The sequence below is a fragment of the Octopus sinensis genome, linkage group LG18, assembly GCF_006345805.1.
Source record: "Octopus sinensis linkage group LG18, ASM634580v1, whole genome shotgun sequence".
NCBI classification, from domain to species: domain Eukaryota; kingdom Metazoa; phylum Mollusca; class Cephalopoda; order Octopoda; family Octopodidae; genus Octopus; species Octopus sinensis.
Genome location: NC_043014.1, coordinates 2,597,202 through 2,614,765, shown reverse-complemented (window position 1 = coordinate 2,614,765; position 17,564 = coordinate 2,597,202). Strand labels below are relative to the sequence as shown.

Genomic DNA, 17,564 nt, shown 5'->3' with positions numbered 1-17,564 from the left:
CAAGCTTCATTCAGTTTCCATCTGTCAGACACACTCAGGCTTGGGTTGTCCCCGAGCTATAATAGAAGGCATTTGACTGCACTGGGACTGAACCGAAAACCAGTTGGTTTTGAAATGAAGTTCTTAAACACCCAATTGTGTCTGCACCTAAGTAATAGATTCCGTTAAGCCAGTTTTTTTTTTTAATAACCCATTACAAGAACTGTATGACAGGAAATGTGGTTAAGAAGCTGGACAACTACCACCAGTCATCATCATTTAATGTCCATTTCCATGCTGGTATGGGTTGGACGGTTTGACAGGAACTGCTAAGGCCAGGGGCCACAACAGGTTCCAATTGTCCAACCCCTTTACAGAGTATATTGGGCACTTTTTTTTTAACTGGAACCAGCATGATGTCTTCAGAAAATGACTTCACAATATCTTCAGAAAATTCTGAAAATCCTCAGGCGAGGTGGGATTACAATGGAGGAAATCCCTGGCACCGCAAAACACTGAGGTGCTGCCAGTTAAAAATGTAACCTTGCAGCTTGTCATTCTGTAGCTGCCAACCATGTGAAATGGTAAGAATTTCTCTTTGAACATTGGGAGAAAGAAAATGGTAAAAAACTAGGTACAGTATGGGAAGACTTGGTGCCAGACTTCCAGAGAGACCATAAATGCATGAGGACTAGAACCGAATGAAGTGCAATAGATTGACCAAACTGGAGAAGCTTGACGTTGCCTTACATTTCTCACAATGTAAAGAAACTAAGGTTGAAGTGAGTCTGCCATATTGTATATCTATATCAATGGTAGATCAATAAGCAAATACCTATTTCTTTTCTACCCACAAGGGGCTAAACATAGAGAGGACAAACGGATTAAGTCGATTACATCAACCCCAGTGCGTAACTGGTACTTAATTTATCGACCCCGAAAGGATGAAAGGCAAAGTCGACCGCGGTGGAATTTGAACTCAGAATGTAGCGACGGGCGAAATACTTCGCTCGGCATGCTAACGATTCTGCCAGCTCGCCGCCTTTCAATAGGCAAATACCAATGCATCAGTTGTGCTGATACAAGGTGAGTTGATAACCTGGAACAATCCACTTATTACTGCTTTTGTTATGGAGCCCGAATGGGACCAACGTCTGATGTGAGCGGTCTCCCTTACTCGATGGGGTGACCTGTTTACTGACAAAATTCCATGCTGCATGGAATTTTGTTAGTGAACAGGTCAAATGTTGAAGTGAATCTAACGGTTTTTATGTGTGTTTTTAAATGGCTTATAAACACCTTCCATACTGCAATTGTTTTCATTCCAGCACCCAATCTCGGATCAGGTCACTTGCCATGCAAGTACATCTCTGTAATTTTAAAGTGATTTCTTTTGTACTGTAAACCATTTACTATTTCTGTGGTGCCCCCTCTCCCTTGATGCCCTCAACACATGCTTATTTTATTTAATGGCTAATCCAGCGCTGGCAGTGTCCCTTATTTTCAGTTTGTCCTTGGGAAAATATTACCTTGCTTGGAAAACAGGTGAGGGTTGGCGATAGGAAGGGCAGCCAGCTGTAGCAAATCAAATTCAAGCCACCCCATGTAAGGATGGCAAAAAGCAATGATGACCATTGTGGATATGAACCCAAAAGTTTGAAAATAAGTTGATTCCTGGAATTCTAGCACTTGTGCCAGTGGCAGATGAAACATTCGAGTGAGGTTGTCACCTGTACTGCTGGACTGGCTCCTGTGCAGGTGGCACATAAAAAGCACCATTTGAGCGTGGCCGTTGCCAGTACCACCAAACTGGCCCTCATGCCAGTGGCACGTAAAAGCACCCTCTACACTCTTGGAGTGGTTGGCATTAGGAAGGGCATCCAGCTGTAGAAACTCTGCCAGATCAGATTGGAGTCTGGTGCAGCTATCTGGTTCGCCAGACCTCAGTCAAATCGTCCAACCCATGCCAGCATGAAAAGCAGACATTAAACGATGATTATGATTTCAAATCCCGAAGATTCCAAAAAATAATTTTAATCCTTTGGCATTTAAACTGGTCAAATCACCTGAATATTCTACAGGTTTTATGTTGAAACTAGCCACACCTGGCCTGTCACATCATTGAAACCTTGAAGCTACAAGATATATTTCTTTACTACCCACAAGGGGCTAAACACAGAGGGGACAAACAGATTAAGTCGATTACATCGACCCCAGTGCGTAACTGGTACTTAATTTATCGACCCCGAAAGGATGAAAGGCAAAGTCGACCTCAGCGGAATTTGAACTCAGAACGTAGTGGCAGACGAAATACCTATTTCTATTTCTTTACTACCCACAAGGGGCTAAACACAGGAGACAAACGGATTAAGTCGATTACATCGACCCCCTGTGCGTAACTGGTACTTAATTTATCGACCCCCGAGAGGATGAAAGGCAAAGTCGACCTCGGCGGAATTTGAACTCACAACGTAACGGCAGACGAAATATTGCTAAGCGTTTTGCCCGGCGTGCTAACGTTTCTGCCAGCTCGCGCCGCCTTATCTTGAAGCCACAAGATAATTCGTGATTAATTCAAAATAAGGTAAATATCACATTTGATAAATCAGAATACGAAAGGGTTAAGGAGCAAAAAACTAAATTATTGAAAAGAAAAGAAGAGAAATCCTTTTTGTTTTAAATTTTTTATTCATTGAATATATATTTTTTTGATAATTTTTATTATTATGATGATGATGATCATGATGGTGATGATTATGACAACCATTTTTAATAAGTTTGGCACTCACAACAGAATGTCGAGATTCCGAAGAGACACATCTACTCGTCAGTAGATCGGTTTATTGTTTATGATATGAATAGGATGTGGATAGAGGTGAACTAAACAACCGGGGTAACTTGGAGGAAAGGAACAAGTGTTAGGGGTGGACTAGAACTGGGTAGCTCAGAGAAGTGGGGACAAGAAGACACATCAATATGTAATGAGATTAAATTATGGCTACTGGTCACCGTGCTGTTTGGCTGACACTAGTTTCAGCTAGAACTAAGAGAATAAAAATAACTAAACACTTAGAATAAGAAAAGTTATTTGCGGAAGAGGCTGACTAAGCCATGTCATTGTTGTAAGAACTGGTGTAAAACCGGGAATATGGATTCAATGTTTTTCTTGTCAAGGGACTAGGCAGTGTCCATGACCTTTTGCAGGGTTTCTGGAACTGGTAGGAGAGAGAGAGGTAGCCTCTAAACTAGGGATATGTGGCCCAAAGATTTGCTAAAGTGGACCCTGAGAGAGAAAAAAAAAAAAACAACCAAGGTGCCAAGTGGTGATAGGGTGGGAACACCCATAGATTAGTATTCAGACCAGAGCCTGAACATAAAAAACCACACGGCACCTGGTCCTACATTCTCACAGGTACCTATCCTTTTTTTCTCATCTCTCCCTCCAGTTGAAATGCAAAGGACACTTTGGTGGGATTTGAACCTGCAGTACAGAAATCTGAAACAAATACTGCATAGCATTCAGTGCAATTCCTCCAACAATTCTGCCAGTTCACCCCCCTTAGGATGTCATTCGTCACTGATTACACCATTCCTTATCTTCCATAAACATGGCAAATTCTAAAAGACAAGACTAAAAAACATCGTTGCTAACAGAAACTAAAAGAGCAACTAAGTTTTTGCTACTAAAATAACATGAACAAGATCATAGCCATCATTTATTATATATGGGGACCCATCTTTTCCATTTAATATTGGTTCTGTTGTTTCACAAATCATTTACATCGTGCCATCTTTGGCAAAATATTAGTCAAAATTGGTTGTAGATTTTGTGGTATTGCAGTCCCCTAAGTTATTGCCACCATTGGGTGTAGAAAGGAAAAAGTTCAAAAACGAATCACTAAACCTCTTTTCAATCAGTCTACATTCAATAGCAAGGACTCAACAATATCTTCCCCTCGCTAACCCCACAACCATTTAAGGCCCTAAAATATACCGTCCAGAGTACACAAGGGTCTGAATTCAAAATATATATATTTATTTATTTACAAGATTTTTGTACAATTACAAAGAGAGGAATTTCTTTTAATTCCTGTTGTTTTTTTTTTTATTTGTAGCTAAATAAGTTGAAATTCTAGGGAAAAATATTAAAAATTGATTTTTATTTTTTAAACATTTTTATTTCATTTTTAAAATATGGATACGAGTTGAGCATGGAGGTTTGATGTGGAAAAAGCAGGTTTAGTGAGCCAACTGCGGAACGTTCCAAACGATGCAGTCAATACAAAACCGAAAGTCTTGTTAGAGTTAATGGTCAACGGTTGTAGTATATATATCCATACCACTGATTTTGAATTGGTGACAAACGGTGCGGAACCAAATACTAATGGAAACATGATGATGATGATGATTCGTACTTGAGCAGATTGCAATTTCATCTGGGTTCTAAAATAACCGTTTTTCATAGCTGTAAAGATAGAAACGACAGAAATAGTAAAGTAGGTTCCAACTTAGCAAAGACAAAAAATGTTATTCAATCATAATAAAATCAAGGGCAGAATTTGAAATAAAACTTTAATTTGTATTTGATGGCAAATAAGATACACTGATATTTTTTTAAAAAAAGGCAAATTTGATCTCAGCAGGATTTAAACTTGGAACACCAATAGATACAATTACTACAAGGCATTTTACCAAACCCTACTAATCTCTAGCTTCACAATTCATTTTAACATCCACTGAAGAAATTGTTTCCAAGAATACCACCCAAAGTTGTATTATATACTAAGTTGAGCTTTTGTGCTTTAATGTACTAAAATTCTTTTTATTCCTGAATTATGAGTAACTGAAATGTGGTCGTGCATCGTTTAATTGCCATTAAATACAGTAACAAATCACTTTCTAATTAGTCACTGTTCAATTAGTGGAACTGAATATGAAGGAATGGATGTCTGGTAAACCCCCAAGAAACAGGCATTGTTTGTTAGATGCTGACATTAAGAGGCAAAGAAAGAGTTACCAAAGGAGATAACACACAAGGCCTCCTCATTGGGGATGGCCAGAGAAGAAACCAGCAGGCCAGTGCATTGCTATAACTTTAAGGCTGACCTGTCCACTAGTTTTTAATTTAGGTGTAAGGGCTAGTCGATACTATTGACCAAAACATTACTGGTACTGATATTAAAAAAAAAAAAAAAGGCGAAGTTGATCTTAGTGGGATTTAAACTTGGAACACCAACAGATACAATTACCACAAGGCATTTTCCCAATACCCAGCTAATTCTAATCCATTGCTTCACAATTCGTCATTTTAACATCCACTTTTCCATGCCTGCATGGATCAGATGAGAAGCAGTCTTCTCCATCTGGATGTGCTTCTTGAGGCCCAACCCTCATTTGTTTCCAAAGAATGTAATTTCAAAGTCTATCAAACAAACATCATTTAACGCCCACCTTCCATGCTAGCATGGGTTGGGCAATTTGACTGAGGACTGGCAAACCAGATGGCTGCACCAGGCTCCAATCTTGATGCCCTTCTTAATGCCAACCACTTCGAGAGTGTAGTGGGTGCTTTTACCAGGGGCCAGTCAGGCAGTACTGGAAACCTTATAAATCATTGATTACAATGATTGTCCAAATATGTCAAGGAGTCCAGATATGTTTTTGTAAAGGATTGCAAGCACAGCCTTTGTTTCTAATCAAATATGAAAATTAAGGAAATACAAACTTGTTCACACCAACACATTATTTAGGTGAGAAATTATTTGATTCTCTCACAAATTTCTAATAGGAAATTTCTTATACGTTTATCCAACATGTACAAGTTTATTCCTATTAGCAAATGAAACATGTGTAATGGATAAATTTTCCAGATCTTTCTCTTATAAATACAGGCAATAAGGTTTCTTTCAGTTTCCACCGAACAAGTCTACTCAACATCTATCTTCATTCACATGCATGGCTGTGTGGTTGAGTGAAAATTTTACTTCCCAACTACTTGATTTCAGGTTCAATCCTCACTGGGTCAAGTGCATTTTTACAATGGCCTTGTGAGTGGATCTGGTGGACAACTAACATCTGTGAATGCCATAAAAACAGTTCCAGTCATTCAGCAGTGTATCATGCATAAAGACCAGCAAACACAGCTTATTTGGAAACAGAAGTTGGTAATAAAAGAATCCAGTCCTAGACCCAGCCTCAAAATCTCCTTCAGGCCATATCAGCATGGAAAGTGAAGATGTAAAAAAATGCTGATATTTACTCAAATCCCACCAGAGGGTTGATTACATTTCAACCCCTTTAGCATTCACATTAAATTGCATTATTATGCCGGTGGCACGTAAAAAGCACCATCCGATCGTGGCCGTTGCCAGCCTCGCCTGGCCCTCATGCCGGTGGCATGTAAAAAGCAATCACTACACTCTCAGAGTGGTTGGCGTTAGGAAGGGCATCCAGCCGTAGAAACACCGCCAGATCAGACTGGGCTTGATGCAGCCTTCTGGCTTCACAGACCCCAGTTGAACCGTCCAACCCATGCTAGCATGGAAAACGGACGTTAAACGATGATGATTCCTATTTATTGATATTGGTTTGAATTAATTATGCATAATTGTTCTATCTTCAAGATTTTGATGGTGTGATTCTGTATTTTTAGAACATTGTAAGATGGGTCTGAGAGACCCAATCTGGCTGGTCTGAGCATAAAACCCGTCAAATATTTTGGTTCATTTAAATGCTAAAAGATTAAACCCCAGGAAGTGGAACGGTTTAAGTATCTGAATTTTACTGGAACCAGTTTATGTATTTGTATATTTAAATGGATGGTAACAGGCTGATACATACTATATGGCTGTGACACATCTATCTGGTGAAGCCTTGACAAGGTGACCTGATAGCTGAGCAAGTATGCAGCAGAGAAACTAAGGCCAAAGAATAGCTGCCATGCTCAACCACTTTTGTCCAATGTGGTAACAATTTTTTGATCCCTTTTTGGTAATTACAGTAACTCCTGGACAAACTGAGTGAGTTCTTTGAAACTACCAGAAGGGACAAACAAATCTAGTGTATATTGTTTTCTACTCTAGGCACAAGGCCCGAAAATTTTGGGGAGTGGGGCCAGTCGATTAGATCAATCCCAGTATGCAACTAGTACTTAATTTATTGACCACCCTTCAAGAGGATGAAAGGTAAAGTCAACCTCGGCGGAATTTGAACTCAGAATGTAACAGCAGATGAAATAACTATTTCTATTTCTTTACTACCCACAAGGGGCTAAACACAGAGAGGACAAATGGATTAAGTCGATTATATTGACCCCAGTGTGTAACTGGTACTTATTTAATCGTCCCCGAAAGGATGAAAGGCAAAGTCAACCTCGGCAGAATTTGAACTCAGAACATAATGGCAAACGAAATACTGCTAAGTATTTTGCCCGACGTGCTAACATAAATCTAGTGTATATTGGATACTAGAAATACCTAACATACTGTGAGTAAAATATATATTTTTCATGTGGAGAGAGACAACTCTACAATGAGCCCTATTAATTTGGACCATAAGCATAATGTATTTGTAAAAGCGACAGATCCACCTCTGCTGTGAATACTCTATTTTTATGTTGACAGGGAACATGGCCCTTAATGTGAGTGCTCTACCACAAGCAGACAAGGGCCATCACAACTGCTATGAGCACTGCATATTTATGTCAACAGGGATAGCTGTACTAAAAGTATTGTGTATTTATAAAAGAGACCAGGTCACCTCTGCTGTGAAGACAGGAACATCCCTGCTGCTAGTAATGTCATGGTCATCCTGCATATAGATGGACAATACCAAAATCTGAACTGGTTGTGTTTAAATGATAAATAAACCTGGAGTCCTATAGCTTATCTCTCCATATTTCCAGTCACTCACACAAAACAAAATGAAGCCTAAAAATCACACAGCAATGAATTTACTATCAGGAAATGCAATCCAAGCATATTCAAATGCTGACAAATGGTCACTATTCTGGTGCTGTGTTATTTATATGACATCTTAGGGATTAAAAACAATATAAAAATATAGAACTCAAAAATAAATTGTTTAAAAAAAAAAATCTTATAAACCCAAGCCTTTCTTTCTAATCTCAGAATTCAGGGAGAAATCAAAGGGGGGAATTAAAAGATTAAGCTAGATACGAGACACAGTGATATCCAAAGAGCAAGTTTTCAGCAATGCAACAATAAATGTAATGGTTTTTAATTTAAGCACTTGATACTCTGGGATTTGAACCCAGAATGTAAAGGTGTCCTAATAATTCTGGCTTTAAAAATATAAAAGTTTCAAATTTAAGTTCAAGGCCAACCATTCTGAGAGAAGTACTTCACAGGTACTCAATTTCATTAATCCTGAAAAGATGAAGGCACAAGTTGACCCTAGTGTTCTTTCCACTGCCCCCAACCTTCAATGGTTTCAGGACAGCAGTTTTGAAGGAGGGAGGGCAGGGAATCAATTTAATCAACCCCAGTATTTCACTAGTACTTTATTTTATTCCCCCACTTCCCTGAAAGAATGAAAGGCAAAATTAACCTTGGCTTGGATTCAAATACAATCATAATAAATTTTTTTAAGGCATCAAGCCCAACAGTTTCGAAAGGGACAGGCTTTGGTTGTTTGTGGGGGTGGGCTGTGCATAAGAGAAAAATAGCGAACATATATTTGTTTACATCTGAAGGCAGTGCTGCAGCCTGGGCTTAACTGTGAGGAGCTACCATCGTCTACAGCCTAAGCAGATATTTACACAAATCTCGTGGAACAGATGAAAAAAAAAAAAAAACTCCACTCAGCAGCAACAATTACATCAATACAGACGTATATATATATATATATATACGCAATTAAGTCGAGTGTGTATATATATATATACATATATAAAACTAAAAAAGCCAAGACAAGACAACGCTGACGACAGCAGTAGTAGGAGGTGTGTAGTGGTGGTAGGAGAGTAGTGGCGGTAGACAGGCCTACCAAACAGTTTGTTGTTCACGTCATCATCGACTCCACATGTAACATAGGGACATGTTGGTCCACACCATGCACACAACTGCAAAGGAAATGGAGGAGCAAACATCAATGACGGACACAAGAATACACCAAACACAAAATAATGGATAATACTTCGAGTTCAGGGTTAGTTTTTATAACTGGGGTTTGTTTTGTGTTAGTGGATTGTTAGATAAATTTGCTTCTCCAACCCCTGTTTATTTTAATCCTTTCCAATGTCTTGTGCCTCAACACGAAACTATTTTTATCCTTCTTTTTTAACCCTTTCATAACCAACCTGGCTGAAACCGCCTCTGGCTCTGTAGTACAGATGTCTTGTTTTCATAAGTTTTGAATTAAAATCTTCCAAACCTTAGTCACAATTTATGTTCCCAACACTAGCTGAATGACAACTAAGTTATTTTACTAAATTCTTTGTTATATTTAAAATCAATTGAAAGAAACACAGAGCATCTCAACAGAAATATGGTAACAAAAGGGTTAAAATATATATAATAGAGAAACAATTCTTAACCCTTTTGATACCAACACGGCTGAAACTGTCTCTGGGTCTGAGTACAAATGTCTTGTTTTCATAAGTTCTGAATTAAAATCTTCAACCAAACCTTAGTCACAATTTATGTTCCTAACACTAGCTGAATGATAACGAAGTTATTTTACTGAATTCTTTGTAATATTTAAAGTAAATGAAAGAAACACAGAGCATCTCAACAGAAATACGGTAACGAAAGGGTTAATGTTTTATTTTTGTAGATTTATTTCTTCTACAACTTTTTGTCTTTGAAATTTCTATAAGATTTGTTTTCAAACATATAACAATGGTGTACCAAGTAGAAAAAGACAGAAAACTAACAACCCAATATATTATTTTTTCTAAAGAAATCCCTTATTTGAGATTTCAAGTTTTTGACTCTATAAACTTATAAATTCCATTGTTTTCTCAAAATACTAGTGGAACTTCAATTGTCTAAAGCCCAACATGGAAGGAGGACAGCAATTGAGAATCTCATCTGAATGCTGCAAATCTTGAAAATATATCAATCTTCAACAATGTTTTAACATCCACTTTCCTATGCTTGCATGGGTCAGATGAATTGTTAAAACAGATATAATATGATCGGATGTCCTTCCCATTGCTAAGTCTCACCTGCTTCCAAGCAGGGTAATATTTCCACCTAACTCTTTAGCATTTAAACAGGCCAAATCCAGTACAAGTTTTCTGCATGTTTTGAGTTCAAACCAGCTACTCTCGCACCTACCCTAGAATACGATGCTAACATAAACAATAATGTCTTTGAAATCTCAAAGTTACAAGATAATGCAGGGTTAAATCAAACCAATGTGAATAAAAAGGCATACTAAATTAGAAAATTACTACTTTTAAAATCTCACAACGCAAGATAATTCAGCAACAGTACTTTGTAGTAAAGATTGTTTGCCAACATAATATGGCAGTCCTGGTTTAGGATGGATGTTGTTGTAATTCATCCCCAGGAGACATCGTCTCCAAATGTCTATACGACATGATCTGTGTCCTTATATTTTCGAACAAGGGAATCTAGCACACCCACTCAGCTCAAAACAATATCTGTGTATCGCATTTCTGGGTTATTACCCTTCATCAGCACAGAATAACGAGTGGGGGTGCTAGATTCCCTTGTTCGAAAATATAAGGACACAGATCGGGTCGTATAGCCAGCTGGAGATGTCCCTGGGGCTAAATTACAGCAACATTAGTCCTAAACCAGGACTGCCATGTTACGTTGGCAAACAATCTTTACTACAAAAAGGCATTTGACAGAGCAATCTGAATGCTAAAGGGTTAAGCTAACGGGTTTTCACAGATGACTGGAAACGAGGAATATCACCTGCTCATTTACAACCATCGTGTGATGTCAAAGCAAAGATACACCCACACATACACAACAGGCTTCTTTCAGTTTCCATCTACCAAGTTCACTCACAAGGCTTTGGAAAACCTCGGGCTATACCAAAAGATTTGACCAAGGGTCTATGCAGTGGGACTGAAACCAAAACCACATGATGGGAAGCAAGCTTATTAACCATACAGTCACACTTGTGCCTATCATAGATGGCACCCTGGGCCTTTGCTCACTCAATGCCTTTTGGAAAATAACTGAAAGGAGCCCATCGTGTATGTATGTATGTATATGCATGCATGTGGATGGTTGTGCTTCCTTGTTTAGACATGTGCCACTGATATAAAAGCCGTGTGTCTTCTGTGAAAATGTGTCCAATCAAGACAAGTGGCAAGATGCACATACACAATGAGGGCTTCCATGCAGTTTCTACCTAGCAGTGATTCTATTCAGGTTTTTGACAACTTAGTGTCCAATCCCCCTACAACTTGATTTCCTATTGTCTGCAATAAATTTCCACAAATAGCTGGTGGCACGCAATAAGCACCATGCATGTGTGGAACATTGCCAGTGCCATCTGGCTGGCTCCCCGTGCTGGTGGCACATAAAAAGCACCATCCAAACATGGCCAATGCCAGTGTCACCTGACTGGCTCCTGTGCCAGTGATTGGCATTAGGAAGGGCATCCAGCTGCAGAAACACAGCCAGATCAGATTGGAGCCTGGGTGCAGCCTCCTGGCTTGCCAATCCCCAGTCAAACCATCCAACCCATGCCAGAATGGAAAACGGACGTCAAACGATGACGAGATCCATTTTTCTCTGTATTTCATGTTCTCTACTATTAAGACTGTAGGGGCAGGTATAGCCTTGTGACTAAAAAGTTTGCCTATCAAACCATGTGGTTTCAGGTTCAGTCCCACTTCATGGCAAGTGTCTTCTAATATAGCCCTAAACCAATCAAGGCCTTGTGAATAGATTCAGCAGATAGAAACTAGAAGAAGCCCATTGTGCATGTGTGCGTATCCTCTTACATGACACCAAGTATCACCGTCATAGAAGCAGGATCTCTCGTTTCCGGTTTTCTGTGGAAACTGGTCCAGCCAGCCATGGGAAGACATTACCTTGCCTGTTCCGCCTCACTGATGCAAGCATGGAAATGGATGTTAAAAGATGAGACATTTTATATTAGCAAGGATGTTGTTAGTATGTCCAAAGACAAGTCAACAATATCAAGGGCTACACTATTTCACAGTAAAACACTCATTTTGTTAATAGAAATGAAAGGGAGAAAAAAAGGGATTACTTACGAATGCAAGCCGTGTACACCTCCCTCAACTTGAGCAGCAGACGTCCGACGTTCAAATTTAAGTTCACCGGAATACATCATGGATCTGAAAAATTCAATTGCATCACTTGAAAAAGAGGAAAATTACTAACAAAGCCATCTATTTATTTCAGTGGCTGTGTGGTAAGTAGCTTGCTTACCAACCACATGGTTCTGGCTTCAGTCCCACTGCATAGCACCTTGGGCAAGTGCCTTCTACTATAGCCTCGGGCCAACCAAAGCCTTGTGAGTGGATTTGGTAGACGGAAACTGAAAGAAGCCTGTCGTATATATGTGTGTGTTTGTCTCCCTAGCATTGCTTGACAACCGATGCTGGTGTGTTTATGTCCCCGTTACTTAGCAGTTCGGCAAAAGAGACCGATAGAGTAAGTACTGGACTTACAAAAGAATAAGTCCCGGGGTCGATTTGCTCGATTAAAGGCGGTGCTCCAGCATGGCCGCAGTCAAATGACAAACAAGTAAAAGAGAAAAAAAGAGATTATTATTATCATCATCATCATTATTACTACTACTTCTTCCATATTACATTCTGAGTTCAAATTCTGCCAAGGCCAACCTTGCCTTTCATCTTTTCAAGATTGATAAAATAAGTACCAGTTACGTACGGGGGGAGGCAGATCAATATAATCAACTTAACCCCCTCTTCCCTGAAATTGCTGGCCTAGTGTCAAAATTATTAATAACTTGGTCAACAGGTGGAGGAACTTTGCAGTAAAGGAAGACCCATCCTTGGGTATAAGGATAAATTAAAACAATCAGGGAAATCCTAACAGCTTAATTTAGCACCATGGGAGAAAGTTACTGTCTAAATTGATCTGTGTGGCGTAAAATGTGTTCATAATGCAACTAAAAACAACAGGAGTTGAAGAAACAGAATAATATATATCCTGCTATCAACAGGTACATTTGTCCAATCATCGTCGTCGTTTAATATCTCTACTTTCCATGCTGGCATGGTATGGACGTTTTGACGACAGTTTGACTGAGGGCTGGCAAGCCAGAAGGCTGCACTAGGCTGTGATCTGATCTGAATGTTTCTACAGTTTGATGCCCTTCCTAATGCCAACCACTCGCAGAGTGTTGTGGGTGCTCTTTATGTGCCACCCAGGCAAAAATCAAAATCAGTGTTACCATTGTGACACGAGTTGCATCTTTACTTCAAACACTTGTAACGTGGAAATTGACAGGAGTGACCGTCATTATTAAATTGATAGAATTCTTAGAGAATTGGATAAAATGTCTTGTGGTCTTTGTTCCAGCAGTTTGTACACTGTCTGAATTCCCACCAAGAACAACTTTGTCCCTTGGAGTTCAATAAAAAAATTAAATTAAATTTTAAAAAACTAGTACTGGGAGTCAAATGTAATCAACTTCTCCCTGCTTTCAAATCGCTGGCCTCCATGTCAGACAAAATGGTTAGCAGCATTTCTTCCAGCTCTTTCCACTCATTTCGACCACTGGCAATGCTTACAGAAGCTAAAATTTAATTAGGATACAAAGGACCAAAAGCCATCAACAGGACAAATATATTAAATATGAAAAATTTAGTTTAGCAAAGATTAAAGCCTCCGCCCTGGTATCACAGTTAATCCTTTAGCATTTAGATTACTGTCAAATTTAATACTTACACATTTGAATTGTCTTGAATTAATCATGCATTATCTTGATGTTGTGAGATTTAGATGATCTAATTGTATATTTTTAGAATGACATTGGCGGGTAAGTGTGAGAGGCCAGATTTTGACAGTTTGGATATAAAAGTGTTTGGGACCAGATTTTGACAGTTTGGACACAAAAGTGTTTGGGACCAGATATTGCCAGTTTGGATATAAAAGTGTTTGGGACCAGATTTTGACAGTTTGGATATAAAAGTGTTTGGGACCAGATTTTGACAGTTTAAATGCTAAAGGGTCAAACAAGTGTTGTCGAGTAAATAGTTGCAGTATATTAGTACAGTTCTGGATTTTGTAGAGTAGTTAGACCGGAATTATTGAATAAAAGAACAACAGACTTACCTCAATGCAGAAAGACTTTTAGCACCAATGTCTTGACAACCATGCTGCACACCAGATATTAAATATGGTACAAACTTATGAATGGAGCCTTTATCGACGATTGAACCGGAAACCCCCTGGGCCACCTTGAGTTTATCACTTTCACTGTAAGAACAAACGCAGGAAGGTCAGATAGGATTTTATTTGTACACACTTCTACGCACGTAGAAACACACACTCTTCTTCGCATTTATATAACACACACACACACACACACACACACACACACATACGTCACATGAAAGCCTCAGAAACAATTTTGTTTGCATGTGGAAATATTTAATATTGACTGACCTAAAATATCTGCTCTGGCTACTTTTGTGTTTCTCCATGGCATCGAGTGATCCCATGCCTCTGTATTTCTTTAAACGAACTCCATCGGCAAAAAAGTATTCTCCAGGGGCCTCACTGGTACCAGCAAGTAATGACCCCATCATTACTAAAAGGTTAAAAAAAAAAACAACAAATGAATCACCAATATAAAAAGACAGACAGAATTAAAATCCAGGTTGTGTCCTCTTTAAAACACATCTGCTTATTTCAGTATCCTAAATCTGTAATTAGATATTCTATTTGTTTGAAGTATAAGAGTTGAAAATATTGGGAAATATTTTCTGCAGAATAATAACAAAATAGGAGATTTAGAAAAATGTTTTGGTATTGTTAATTCACCAAAATTTTCCAATCTTCTGTTTTGATTTGATATATATAAATTTAAAATGAAGGTGAGAAATTAGATATTAATTTAATTAACATCGATTTCACACCAGTGGTCTAGCATATAAAAAAACTGAAGGTTCAGTAAAATTGTATTATATACATATTAGTGGTTTCCCTCTAATATGTATGTATGTATGTATGTGTATATATATATATATATATATAATATATATATATATTACACACAAACACATACATATAATGTAATGTATATACACACATATGTGATGATCATTTAAACATTCACTTTCCTATGGTTACATGGATCAAACTAAATCCATTTATGGCAGATGTTACCAACCAGCACCACCACAACCCCTCCCCCCACCTGTTTCCAAGCCAGATGTTTCCTATCAAGTCCTTCAAACATTAACTGCACAAAAACCAGACGTTATTGCTTAAGATTACAAGTGGAGGATACTAGTTGCACAACAGTAACACTTCTTTGCAAAGTAGAGCACAATATCAACACAAGGAGACATGAATACACACACACACACACACACACACACGCACGGAGGCTTCTTTTCAGTTTCCGTCAGCCAAATGCATTCACAAGGCTTTGGAAGAAGACACTTACCAAAGGTGCAGCACATTGCACAGCGTTGCAAAATTTCCTCAACCACAGTTATTGAGAAGTTTATTTTCCAATCAGATGGTTTTGAGTTCAGTTCCACAGTGTGGCACCTTAGGCAAAGGTCTTCCACGATAACCTGGAGCTGACCAAAACCTTGTAAGTTGATTTGGTAGAGAGAAGCTAAACTGTGTGCGTGGAAAAGTGGATGTTGAAATAATAACCAGGGTGTGATTTGGGGAGATTTAGCTGAGTTTTATTTTAATTTTTTTAGCAATTCAAGTGACTCAATGTAGAAGCTCCTTTGTAGACTTGTGGGTGGTGGTGATGAGAACAATGACACCAGGGTCATGGTGATGGAGGTCGATGGCAATGAAGTAAATAGTAATAAGATGATTCTACAACACCCTCTTCATTCAAAGAAACACAATAAAACAAAAAAGAAAAACAGAAAAGACCAAGGCTTACCAGTGGATGCCCCTAATGATAAAGCCTTTATACAATGGCCAACCGTGGAAATCCCACCATCTGCAATCACAGGTATACCAAAGCGTCGAGCGTATTCAGCAACTTTATATACAGCTGTCCCTTGAGGACGACCAACAGCCATCACTACGAGAAGAGAGATGCAGAAGAGGTTCATTTACCATATTTCTGAAGAAATATTCTGTTGTTTGTGTTAATTAATGGTGGAAATAACAAATTCATAAAATAATTTTGTATTTCAATAGAAATACTTAACAAATTCTTCTTTACTTTTAAACCTTTAGCATTTAAACTGGACCGAAGTATTTTGCCTGTTTTATGTTCAAATTGGCCAGATCTGATCTCTCACACCAACCCTACAATATCGTTTTAAAAATGAACAGCTACCTCATCAAAATCTCATAGCTCCAAGATAATGCCTGATTAGTTCAAAACAATGTGGATGAAAAAGGATTAATTTTGGCAGAATGATGTGAACACTAAAGGATTAAATTAAATTGAAATAAACAGCGGTGGATTTCAAGAGAAATATGGTAATAAAAATTAGTTGATAAAAACACTGACAGTTCTACTTAATTTTGAAAATAATGAATTTACTAAAATAATTATAAATCAGATGATTAGAATAAAATATTTTGAGGGTAGGTTTTGAATTTAAATAAGTTTAAAAATGGGAAGTTTAATCATTCGTATTCAGATTATTGTTAAATGTAACGCTTATTTGTTCAAATAGTTTTCAATAAAATCAGGCATTATCTCCACTTGACCTATTTTTAGAGTGACGTTGTATGGCAGGCGTGAAAAACGGATCAATTTGAACACAATACAGGTAGACTTATTTAGGCTGGATCAGCAGATTAAAATGCTAAATGGTTAAGTTCCAAGTATCTAAAACTGGTGGACGACCAACTTACCTTCCTGCGTAATGCAAATGGAACCACTTCCCATACCAACACGTAAAGAATCTACTCCAGCATCAATAAGGTTTTTAGCCTGGGCAGCTGTCACCACTGAAAACAAAAATATAGTCAAATAAGAAACAAAAAAAAAAAAAATCCTTGTTTTAATGTCCACTTTTCCATGCTTGCATGGAACAGACAATCTAAGGCAGATTTTTTCTACAGCTGGGTGCCCTTCCTGTTATCAACCCTTATCTATTTCCAAACAAGATATTTCCCTTTGGCCAGATATATTTTGCAGAATATTTACAGTAATCATGCAATATCAAGACGAGATATAAACACTTGCAAATACACACACACACACACATGGTAGACTTGCCCAAAGTCCCACACACATTGAACTCATAACTATGTGGTAGGGAAATAAACTTTTCAACCCTTTCGTTACTGTATTTATTTTGAGATGCTCCGTGTTTCTTTCAATTACTTTCAATATAACAAAGAATTTAGTAAAATAACTCAGTTATCATGAAGCTAGTGTTAGGATCATAAATTTGGGACTAAGGTTTGGTGGAAGATTTT

At 38.2% G+C, this 17,564-nt stretch overlaps 1 protein-coding gene across 5 annotated transcripts in view; it reads right to left on the bottom strand.

Annotated features, from left to right (window-relative positions):
- Positions 1-2,705: 2,705 nt before the first annotated feature.
- The window catches only part of LOC115221393 (inosine-5'-monophosphate dehydrogenase 1b), an 85,728-nt gene continuing 70,869 nt past the window's right edge, over positions 2,706-17,564 (bottom strand). For 3 of the 5 annotated variants that reach the window (XM_029791567.2, XM_029791569.2, XM_029791570.2), the window contains exons 11-17: positions 16,995-17,090; positions 16,063-16,206; positions 14,595-14,739; positions 14,262-14,405; positions 12,209-12,292; positions 8,986-9,061; positions 2,706-4,444 (exon numbers count right to left, since the gene is read on the bottom strand). In XM_029791567.2, the coding sequence (XP_029647427.1) occupies positions 9,001-9,061; positions 12,209-12,292; positions 14,262-14,405; positions 14,595-14,739; positions 16,063-16,206; positions 16,995-17,090 (674 nt within the window). In that variant the 3' untranslated portion in view covers positions 2,706-4,444; positions 8,986-9,000. Of the gene's footprint in view, positions 4,445-8,985; positions 9,062-11,718; positions 12,041-12,208; positions 12,293-14,261; positions 14,406-14,594; positions 14,740-16,062; positions 16,207-16,994; positions 17,091-17,564 lie in introns of those variants that run through there. The other 2 variants (XM_029791568.2, XM_036510648.1) reach the window with 2 other exon arrangements.